This window comes from Chiloscyllium plagiosum, chromosome 36 (assembly GCF_004010195.1).
Source record: "Chiloscyllium plagiosum isolate BGI_BamShark_2017 chromosome 36, ASM401019v2, whole genome shotgun sequence".
Lineage (NCBI taxonomy): Eukaryota > Metazoa > Chordata > Chondrichthyes > Orectolobiformes > Hemiscylliidae > Chiloscyllium > Chiloscyllium plagiosum.
The window spans coordinates 31,342,640-31,354,680 of record NC_057745.1 but is presented as its reverse complement, the minus strand read 5'-3'; the positions used below and the strand labels follow the sequence as shown (position 1 = coordinate 31,354,680).

At 46.0% G+C, this 12,041-nt stretch overlaps 1 protein-coding gene across 3 annotated transcripts in view; it reads right to left on the bottom strand.

The window, feature by feature from the left end:
- LOC122541083 (transmembrane channel-like protein 3) overlaps positions 1-6,761 on the bottom strand; it is a 75,299-nt gene extending 68,538 nt beyond the window's left edge. For all 3 annotated transcript variants that reach the window (XM_043677608.1, XM_043677609.1, XM_043677610.1), the window contains exons 1-2: positions 6,513-6,761; positions 5,425-5,571 (exon numbers count right to left, since the gene is read on the bottom strand). In XM_043677608.1, coding sequence (XP_043533543.1) covers positions 5,425-5,571; positions 6,513-6,628 — 263 coding nt within the window. In that variant the 5' untranslated portion in view covers positions 6,629-6,761. The remainder of the gene's footprint in view (positions 1-5,424; positions 5,572-6,512) is intronic.
- Positions 6,762-12,041: the final 5,280 nt, after the last annotated feature.

Genomic DNA, 12,041 nt, shown 5'->3' with positions numbered 1-12,041 from the left:
CACCCTTACCAGCTACCCAACCAACCTGCCAATGCCCCGTCTGCATCTGCTCACTCTTTGGGCCTGATATATCAGATGATCATGCCAGGAACAGCTACTCACTGCACCTCCATTTTGAAACCAGGGTGCTCCTTATTGTCGATGACCTCCACCCCTTCCACATGCTTTCCTGTCTCCCCTCTTTACATATACTGTTTTACTCCCTTCAGTTGTCATCCCACCTTCTCCCCAGTCCAGAGGACTTACTTAGAGTTAATGAGAATGAACATGGTTTCCTTGCCCCTACCATTTCCCCCTCACCTCTCTGGATGGAGCTGACGGACTGACTGTGGCTCACCCTTTTCTGCGATGTCACCAGATAGCCCTGACTGATGGTTGGATACCTAGTCCCCACCCCCATTGCTATGGCACCACAGGACTGACCATAAGTCACTCCCCAGACTGCAGGGGCATGGACCCTTTACTGAGATCACCCTGAGTGGACACCTGACTGTGGCCAATCCCCTGGACTGGTCTAGGTGGAGGTGGGGAGGGGATCTGCCCCTGATTAACTATGCCAGGACCCCCTTCCTGACAGGTGCCTCCATAAACTTCAGTGAAGGCTGCTCTCCTAAGACTTTGAGACCTGGCTGTCTGCGTACTGGCCATGTCATTAGATTAGATTACATTACAGTGTGGAAACAGGTCCTTCGGCCCAACAAGTCCACACCGACCCGCCGAAGCGCAACCCACCCAGACCCCTACATTTACCCCTTACCTAACACTACGGGCAATTTAGCATGGCCAATTCACCTGACCTGCACATCTTTGACTGTGGGAGGAAACCGGAGCACCCGGAGGAAACCCACGCAGACACGGGGAGAACGTGCAAACTCCACACAGTCAGTCGCCTGAGGCGGGAATTGAACCCAGGTCTCTGGCGCTGTGAGGCAGCAGTGCTAACCACTGTGCCACCGTGCCGCCATATGTTGACTGAATAAGCTGCTGGCACATGGGGCTCCTGCGAGTGCTGTCCAGCAAGATAATGCGCTCCCATTGACTGAGAGCTGTGAGCAGCAAAGCAAGGCTATGTGATTACAAAGCAGGGCAAGACAGAGATAATGTAAGCGTAGGTACTAAGTGAGCAAGCGTTAAGCAAGTAAGTGAGCAGTCCTGAGGTACAGCCTGGTCCAGGGTGGGGGTTGGGTCCCTGTCCATACACTGAAACATCCCTGCTGCAGCCTTCCAATGCTAGTCACCAATGCTGGCTGTAATGCCCTTCAGAACACATTGACAGGGTATCAGAGTGGTGCCACAATGGTGAGCAGGAGTTGATGCCAATGTCTATGAACGATGGATGCCTGTGGATCATGCCCGACGATGCTGTTGGTCATGTACAACATGGAGTGGTTTAGAGCAGGGGGTGAACTGAAGGCACCAGGTACCTCCCCTGACTCCCATGGCAAGTTTTCCTGATGTTTAGCTCATTTGGTAAATGAGCGGAGATAGAAACCTGAATAATAACAAAGGGAAGGGTAGCATCAACAAGGTGATTAGTAAACAATAACCTCCTTGAATTGATAAATTGCTGCTTCCAGTGAGAAACTCACCGAGCCGCTTTTGAGAAGCGTAGACTATGGATGACATACCCTTGATCTTGACGTCCTCGCCAGACATCTCATCTGATCCTGCCACCAATCTCACTAAAGCCCACATCATTCAGCCTGTGTAAGATCCTGCCTATTGCTTTCCGTTGTGTAAACAGTTTATCGACTTGCTTAGTCACACAGCACTGATCCCAGAAGCAAAACTCCCAAACATCCTTTAATCACACCTGTTCAAAGATAAATCAATATTCCCCTTCTCTTCTCTTAGCAATGACTTTAATGAACATTAACAATGCGATGGGCAAGGTGTTAACATGGCCTGAAAAATTACTTTTCCAACTTCAGGTTTTCTTTCTGACAGGAAATGTCACTCATGAAACTGATCACAGTGTCATAGAGTTGGGGAGCATGGAAACAGACTCTTCAGTTCGACTTATCTACATTGATCAGATATCCTATATTATTTTAGTCCCATTTGCCAGCACCCGGCCCATATCCCTCTAAACCCTTCCTATTCATATACCCATCCAGATGCCTTTTAAATGTTGTAATTGTACCAGCCCCCACCACTTCCTCTGGCAGCTCATTCCATACACGCAACACCCTCTGTGTGAAAACATTGCCCCTTATGTCCCTTTTAAATCTTTCCACTCTCCCCTTTAACCTGTGCCCTCTGGTTTCAGACTCCCCCACTCTAGGAAAAAGGATTTTGGCTATTCACCCCATCAATGCCCCGCAATCTCTGCCGCTCCAGGGAAAACAGCCCCAGCCTATTCAGATGCCTCGAGATGACTGGTGTGGACAGCACTCCCCTGAGATTATTAGTGGGTTGCTTTGTTCTATTCTCACTTCACAATGAGAAATCCATGCTTTACCAACATTGGGGAGAAAGTGAGGGCTGCAGATGCTGGACATCAGAGCTGAAAAATGTGTTGCTGGAAAAGCGCAGCAGGTCAGGCAGCATCCAAGGAGCAGGAGAATCGACGTTTCGGGCATACCAGAGGTACAACTCCAGCTTTCTCACCTCTTCCATCTATTGCTTCTCACTTCCTCGGCCATTTTTGATTTGTCCAGTGATTTTACTCAAGACCACTGAACATTGAGCACTGTGCTCTTTGAGTGTCTTGAGTCTAAGGCCCCTCTCTGCAGAGAGTTGAGGACAATATATATGCAGGCAGGCCTAGCTGAGGATTGTGGGTGGTTCTCTCTTTCAGATGAAGTGTTAAACCAAGTGCATGTCTGCCTTGTCAGATGGACTAGAAAGATTCATGACACGGTTTTAGAGAGTGACAGGGGATGTATTTCTATTACCACAGCCAATGCCTATCATCCAACTTCACTTAAACAGATTATTTGGTCATTAGGGCATAATATTTTCGGGGTCAGCCCACACACTGTGTCTGTCATCACTTCCCACCCATTCCCCATTGCATTGATTTTATTTAAATATTTATTCAATTTTAGTTTCAGTCAGAGGAAAGTCTGGAATTCAAAACTTTGAAGCAAAGGTCACATTTTTGCTCAAAATCTTAAAGCTATTCATACATTAGTTCATTTTCTAACCTGCTTGATTTTCATTTCCACCGAAGCCACAGGGTCTATTGGTACCATTACCTCTGACACATTTCACCCATTGATTTCTCTGACTGGCATGTTCTGATTTTTTGTCTCATTCTTCCAGCTTTGCAGTTTACTTATGATTTCTGATAAATTAGAACCATTAGTGCATTTTTTATTACATGTTATCATTTTATTTAATTTTAGGAGCTGTTTCTGCGCTGCCTGACTAGTGAGCAGTCGACAATGTATTTTACTGTAGATGATTTGATAACCAGATCAAAAAGCTACTTGCAGTACAACACTATGGAACACAGTGACAACCACAATAATATCAATAACAGGATGAGGTTTAGTGATCCAACAAGCTTGTCCAACACACAATCCCTCTCATCGATCACAGACTGACCAAAGTAGATTACCAACATGGAAATGTGAACTTTACATTCGTTTTTGCTGCTTCTCTGTGAGCCTTTCAACTTTTATGTTCCATCTCTTTCACCTTTTACTGACTTCAGCCCTTTTCCTCACACTCACTCACTCTCTCTTTCCATTTTTCTTTCAGTCTCCCTCCCTCTCCTTCACTGCTTCTCATTGCAAGAGACATGGAGACATCCTCAGACACAGCCAATCATGTAATCTCCAAGAATAATACTGATATAATGAGTTTATTGCAGAACCAATTTGAAAGACAGGAAACAATTGTAAAAAGTAATATTGTAGTTGAGAAGTTACATATCTGGGTATGTAATCTGCAGCACTGTTAATGGAGCTGAACTGATTCAGCCATTAGACTGGCAAGTTATCTGAAACCTGTAAAACTCCTAAACTTGTGACCAAGACAGTATCAGGTTCCTGTGGTGCAGTGATAGTGTCCCTACTCTGAACCAGGGTGGTTCCGGACTGCTCCAGACTGATATCACTGAGCAAGTTGATTAAAAAATATCTATGATCAGGAGTTACTTAAACTAGACAAGCGAAAGTAATAGGAGATTGAGAAAGTTGTTGGTTCCCAAAAATCTTTTTCTTGTAAAAAGTTTCAATTATCATCTTGCCGGCTGACATTAAAGTATGGAATGGACCTAATGTACTCCACCACAAAGCAGAAAATGCTGGAGTAATTCAATAGGTCTGGCAGCATCTGTGGAGAGAGTGGCCCTTCTTTATTTGAAAGTGCTCTGCTTGCTCGCTAGTTAGCAGCTAACAGTAATTCTGAAGAACGATCAGTGAACTCGAAACGTTAACTCTGTTTTTCTCTCTCCACAGATGCTGCCAGACCTGCTGAGCTTCTCTAGCAATTTCGGTTTTTGTCTGTTTTAGATCTCCAGCACCCACAGTTCTGTGGTGCATTAAAGGGGTGGCATGGTGGCTCAGTGGTTAGCATTGCTGCCTCACAGCACCAGGGTCCCAGGTTAAATTCCAGCCTTGGGCAAACATCTGTGTGGAGTTTGCACATTCTCCCAGTGTCTGTGTGGGTTTGCTCCAGTTTCCTCTCACAGTCACAAAGATGCACAGGTCAGGTGAATTGACCAGGTTAAACTGTCCCATAGTGTTAGGTGCATTAGTCAGAGGGAAATGGGTCTGGGTGGGTTACTCTTCAGAGGGTCGGTGTGGACTTGGGCCAAAGGGCCTGTTTCCACACTGTAGGTAATTTTTAAAAAATAAGCAGGTTATGGCACGGTTTGTGTGAGAGAGGGGATAAATCTGGCTGGCTGATGCTGAGCAGATGGAAGATTCTTACACTGAGAAGGCTAACAGCCTGAAATAATGATGGATGGTGCTAACAGTAGACAGCAAGTCTCACACAATCTAAATAGAGAGACACTGCAGAAAGCAAGCACGTCTCTCCGGTCTTTCCTCAGAGGCCCCTGTGATGTCTGTCTGAAACACTTTTGACTAGAGATAAACCTCAAAAGGAGTAGACTTGTAATGCACAGCAGGTCAGGCAGCATCCCCAGCAGCAGGAAAATCGACTCTTTCCTGATGAAGGGCTTATGCCCGAAACGTCAACCCTCCTGCTCCTCGGATGCTGCCTGACCTGCTGTGCTTGTCCAGCACCACACTCTAATCTTGACTCTAATCTCTAGCATCTGCAGTCCCCACTTTCACCTTGACTTGTAATGGACTGGTGTTCACCAGCAGCTGGGTTACAAAGTGTCCATTAAATCTGTAGTGACTGGAGTCAGGCAGGGAAGGAAGATTTGTGCAGGGAGCTCGGAGGGGACAGTGACAGGAGCTTGCCCCCCCCGTCAACCGGGAGTAGAAGGGTATCTTTTCTTACCTGAGCGCCTTTAGCTTCTGACGCATTGGCCAGGGTCGACAGCGAATGTTCGAGATAATCTCTTTCTGTATCTGAATATTCTGGAAGATTTCTTCCGGATCCTTGCAGTCAGCTTTTTCATCGTCCTGCTCGTCATCCTCCGAGTTACTGCGATTGTATTAGACAAACACACAGAGCACTTCCCTCAGTCTCCAATCCAAGCATCAAAACTGACCAAAGGAAGTAACTCACTTAGAAAGCACTTCCAATCCAGTCCAGTTCGTTTTTTTTAACAATTACTGCAGCTTGTAAAAAATTAAATAATGTCCGATAATTTTTTCCTCACCAAAATATCATACTTTAGAGTTGTACAGCAACTCCTGTGGCCTAGTGCTGTCAATTCTTTGTAAACTGAACTAGTCCCATTTGCCTGTATTTGGCCCATATTCCCCCTTAACCTTTCCTAACCATTTACCTGTCCAACCTGTCTTTTATACTTGCTTAACAAGTATAATTATGCCTAATTATACTTGCTTAACAACTAGTTCAATATACACCCCACCCTCTGTATGAAAAAGTTGCCCCTCAAGGTCCCTTTTTAAATCTCCTCCACCTTAAACCTATCTAGTTTTGGACTACCCGGCCCGAGGGAAACGACCCTGACACCTCACCCTACCCATGGCCCCTTATGCTTCTGAAAACCTCAATAAAGTCACCCCTCAGCCTCAAACGCTCCAGAGAGAGAAAACCAAGTCCCAGCATATCCAGCCTCCCCTTACAAATTCAAACTCTGCAGTCCCGGTAACATCCTTTGTAGTATAGACAAATAATTATTAATTTAAAAATGTAAACAAAAATTAAAGTACATGTAATCACCTCCTTATACATCTGAGTACATCTCAATTAGAATGAAGTGTTAAGATTAATTGTTTATTTCGGATAGGTCTCAAACAACTCAACCCTCTCCAAATAATCGAAATTCCTGGTGAAGATTTTTTTTTGGGGGGGGGACGGACGGAATTAATCACAAGGAGCACTTCACATGTCTCTGAACGAGATCCCCCTTCCCCAGCCCCCAACAAAACACACATTCCCAAACTGGGTCCCACCTGTTCTCATGCTCCTCATACGCTGCCGAGTAAATCCTGCGGCTGATGGAGTTCTTGCGGATATTTCGGAGTCGCTGCGATGCCCTGGAGGATTTGTTGCCGGCTGCCTCACTCATGGCTGGCTGTTACAGGTCCTGGGTCCTGTCCCCAGTGCCTCTGACAGTAACCCAGCGCTCCAAGCACTCCCTGACCAGGAGCCAGATGCTCACTCACCGCCCGCCTCTTAAAGGAGACACCAGCCTTCAGCTCTCCCCACTTCCAACTCTCTGGGTAAGCAAAACACTCGATTCGTGGAGAGATAAGCTGCTCCTTGGATGCTGCCTGAACTGCTGTGCTCTTCCAGCACCACTGATCCAAAACACTCGATTCCCACCCCCCACCCCCCAGGGCTGGGAAGCCTGAGATCAAAGCAGCGCCTGTGGGGAGAGATACAAACAGGGTTAGCAGTTCAGCGTGATGCCGAGCTTTTAACATGAGAAAATGCCTTCCACTTGAAATGTGGATTGTTTATTTCCCCTCTCCACTCTCTTACTGCTGAGTGCTTGCAGTAATTTTTGACTCTTTCAAATTTGCTTAATGGCACATGAGCAGACAGGGCCAAAAGAAAACTGATCAGTTGTCGGTTTGGAGGGACATGGGCCAGGAGCAGGCAGGTGGGACTAGTTTGGGATTGTGTTTGACATGGACTGGTTGGACCGAAGGGTCAGTTTCCAAACTGTATGACCATGACCCTGTCGGACTGGAGCAGTAAGACCCTTCACCAGCAGGAGGGGTCTAACGTGGGCAGTTTAACAGAGTTAATCAAAGTTCATATTCAGTGGCACCACATTAGTCTCCCTGGGTTTTTGTCACCAAAGTGATCAGTCAAGTCAAATTGCCCACGATTAAAATCCAAAATAGTTTGACGAGAATTTTCTCTTCAATTTCCCAGCCAGTCTCTCTTCCCCCATCCAAGAGAAGGTTAGGTTACCAACAGCATGGAAACAGGCCCTTCGGCCCAACAAGTCCACATGACCCTCCAAAGGGTAACTCACCCAGACCCATTCCCCTACCCTATATTTACCCCTGACCAATGCACCTAACACTATGGGCAATTTAGCCTGGCCAAGTCACCTGACCCACACATCTTTGGATTGTGGGAGGAAACCGGAGCACCCGGAGGAAACCCACAGAGACACTGGGAGAATGTGCAAACTCCACACAGATAGTCGCCAGAGGCAGGAATCAAACCCAGGTCCCTGGCACTGTGAGCCAGCAGTGCTAATCACTGAGCTACCGTGCTGCCCTTTCATTCTACATGTGACAAAAATAACAAAGATCCACAGGTAGGATCAGTGCTGGGTCCTCTACTTTTTGTCATTTACATAAATGATTTGGATGTGAGCATAAGAGGTATAGTTAGTAAGTTTGCAGATGACACCAAAATTGGAGGTGTAGTGGAGAGCGAAGAGGGTTACCTCAGATTACAACAGGATCTGGACCAGATGGGCCAATGGGCTGAGAAGTGGCAGATGGAGTTTAATTCAGATAAATGCAAGGTGCTGCATTTTGGGAAAGCAAATCTTAGCAGGACTTATACACTTAGTGGTAAGGTCCTAGGGAGTGTTGCTGAACAAAGAGACCTTGGAGTGCAGGTTCATAGCTCCTTGAAAGTGGAGTTGCAGGTAGATAGGATAATGAAGAAGGTGTTTGATATGCTTTCCTTTATTGGGAGGTCATGTTGCGGCTATACAGGGCATTGGTTAGGCCACTGTTGGAATATTGCATGTAATTCTGGTCTCCTTCCTTACGGAAAGATGTTGTGAAACTTGAAAGGGTTCAGAAAAGATTTACAAGGATATTGCCAGGGTTGGAGGATTTGAGCTACAGGGAGAGGCTGAACAGGCTGGGGCTGTTTTCCCTGGAGCGTCAGAGGCTGAGGGGTGACCTTATAGAGGTTTATAAAATTATGAGGGGCATGGATAGGATAAATAGGCAAAGTCTTTTCCCTGGTGTCGGGGAGTCCAGAACTAGAGGGCATAGGTTTAGGGTGAGAGGGGAAAGATATAAAAGAGACCTACGGGGCAACTTTTTCACACAGAGGGTGGTACGTGTATGGAATGAGCTGCCAGAGGAAGTGGTGGAGGCTGGTACAATTGCAACATTTAAGAGGCATTTGGATGGGTATATGAATAGGAAGGGTTTGGAGGGATATGGGCCGGGTGCTGGCAGGTGGGACTAGATTGGGTTGGGATATCTGGTCGGCATGGACGGGTTGGACCGAAGGGTCTGTTTCCCTGCTGTACATCTCTATGACTCTAGGTGCTGGAAATCTGAAACAAAACCAGAACCGTCTGAAGAAGCTGGAGCTGGTGCTGGTGCTGCCAGCCCTGCTGAGTGTCTCCAGTAGTTTCTGTTTGTGCACAGCCCTGAAGGCATGTCCTGAGCTCATCCTCTAGGACTCATTCCGGGGTCTTGCACAAAAGCAGGAAGTACAGGAGCAGATAAGCAGGTCTGGCAGCATCAATTGGGAGTGAAGCCGAGTTAATGTGTGGAGTCCAGTGAGGCTTCTTTTCCACGTTTTGCTCAGCCATTTCCTTGCAATCTCAGGGATGTCCCAAGTCTACTCCAGCCAGACTGCAATGGGAACCCATTCTGTTCGTGTTATTGTGAACCAGTGCAGAGCCAGCAACTCACTGTTGCAGACTGAAATGCTGATCTAATCACAGTAAATATTGAACAAAGTTGCCAGAGCTCCTGTGGCTCAGTGCCAGTGTCCCTACCTCTGCCTAGTCATGATTTGGAAGTGCCAGCGTTGGACTGGGGTGGACAAAGTTAAAAATCACACAACACCAGGTCATAATCCAACAGCTTTATTTGGAAGCAGTAGCTTTTGAGGTGCTGTCTCTTCAGCAGGTGGTTGTGGAACTTATAGCAAAATTATGGTCATGTTCCACAACCACCTGGTGAAGAGGCAGCACCTCAAAAACTAGTGCTTCCAGATAAAGCTGTTGGATTATGACCTGGTGTTGTGTGATTTTTAACTTTGTCTCTGCCTAGGTCGAATCCAGGTTCAAGTTCCATCTGCCCCAGGCATATGTTGCCAACACATCGGAACAGGTTAATTTTTTTCTTTTAATCGGTCTATAACAAAATGGCTACAATTCCTGGGATATAACCATTAACTGATGGCATCTTGACCTTAACAACAATGACTAAAAAAGATCCACAAATAGGGAAATTAAAATCCCTTTCTTGAAAAGTTCATTGTGCAGTTGATGTGTTGACAGGACCCATTACACCACAGCAGTGCTGGAATTTATTCCTGAGAGTTGCTGTTTTTTAATGTGTTCATCAGATAAATTAAAACTGGACACAACGCAGGGGGACACAACGCAGGGGGACACAACGCAGGGGGACACAACGCAGGGGGACACAACGCAGGGGGACACAACGCAGGGGGACACAACGCAGGGGGACACAACGCAGGGGGACACAACGCAGGGGGACACAACGCAGGGGGACACAACGCAGGGGGACACAACGCAGGGGGACACAACGCAGGGGGACACAACGCAGGGGGACACAACGCAGGGGGACACAACGCAGGGGGACACAACGCAGGGGGACACAACGCAGGGGGACACAACGCAGGGGGACACAACGCAGGGGGACACAACGCAGGGGGACACAACGCAGGGGGACACAACGCAGGGGGACACAACGCAGGGGGACACAACGCAGGGGGACACAACGCAGGGGGACACAACGCAGGGGGACACAACGCAGGGGGACACAACGCAGGGGGACACAACGCAGGGGGACACAACGCAGGGGGACACAACGCAGGGGGACACAACGCAGGGGGACACAACGCAGGGGGACACAACGCAGGGGGACACAACGCAGGGGGACACAACGCAGGGGGACACAACGCAGGGGGTAAATACTGGTGCATTCAAGATTCAGACAATTCAATGCTAAAATCTTTTTGAATCAGGACCAGTATTGTTAACTGACAATCCACTGTCCCTCTCAATGAGTTAGCAGCACACCGTAAATGTCATTATTCTCAGCTAATTACTAAATTCCTGTCCATTCCCAATGGGCTTGTTGGATTCCTGTTTGGACACCATGAGAAATTGAGGATCAATAATTGGTACAGATACTAAGTTAAAAACCACACAACACCAGGTTATAGTCCAACAGGTTTAATTGGAAGCACTAGCTTTCAGAGCGACGCTCCTTCATCAGGTGATTAAACCTGTTGGACTATAACCTGGTGTTGTGTGGTTTTTAACTTTGTACACCCCAGTCCAACACTGGCCTCTTCAAATCATGGTACAGATACTGGGAGACTTGCTTCACATATCGATATAGCAGGGTGGGAAATGCTGTTTTAGTTTTAACTTCTGTATCTTCTGTATTGCATCCTAAAAAAGGATGATGCCGGTATCAGTACAGAATATTCAGTGAACTAAACAATGTTTTTCTGTTATTTAAACATGTTAAACCACTGATAAGAGAACTGGTTAATTCCTTGGTTGAAACAATTGACTTGAAAATGTCAGGTGAATATGTGCAGTGGCTTGTCCTGTCCGGTCATCGCCAAACTACAATACTGATGAACAATTTCTACTGAAGAACCAAAAATGAGTTAGTCAGAGATGTGGTTGGATTAGAATGGACTGACGTTCAGACTTGATGAAAAATATGCTTAAAACATTGCAGTTAAAATATGGATAAAGTGGCCTTATGTTATAGTTCACTCAGGTTTGGCAACATGATCTTTCATGTACATGACATAGCCTGGAGCTAAGGACAGTGACAATAGAGTTTCACAGATTCCTTTCATCACATGTTTGACCATGAATTTTGTCCATTTTTAACCTCCCTTTGGTGTGTTTGTGCGTTGGAAGAATTTATAAAGCATTACAATTAGCAGCATTACAAAGACACCATCTTGGCCATCAAATTCAGCAGTGGGGTCATGAATCTCCAGTTTCTAGCTCAGAGGTAGAGATATGACATTATGCCACAAGATCTCAATGTGAGCATCTAGAGAAAGAAAAATGTTGGCTGTCAGTCCAGTTATCAGAACAATACTCTGGGTAATGACTGTCAAGGCTGTGAATGATGAACCCGTAATATTTATTGCTTGTTTTCTTTTGCATTCTGAATATCCTGATGCTTGTTTCCAGCATTTTCTGGTTCTACATCACATTGCAATCATTACAAATACAACAGGAAATATTGTTTAGGAAATGACTTGGTTTGATGCCATTTGGAACCAAAATTAAAGCAAAGCTTCCTTGCAGCATATTGCTGCTGCCAAAAAGCTTCTCTCTGAATTATTTTGTTTTTAATCCAAACATATTTATCAGTCCAACTGTTAGTTGTTTATTTATGTTTGCGCCCATGGTATTGGACGTCTATTTCAACAAAATTATTCCAAATTGTTTTTATTATTGTCGTCTCCCTATTTAAACCCTCCAGCAGCTCCATTCATTCTTGTTAGATTGTTAGCAACATATTCAACATTAAGTGAGT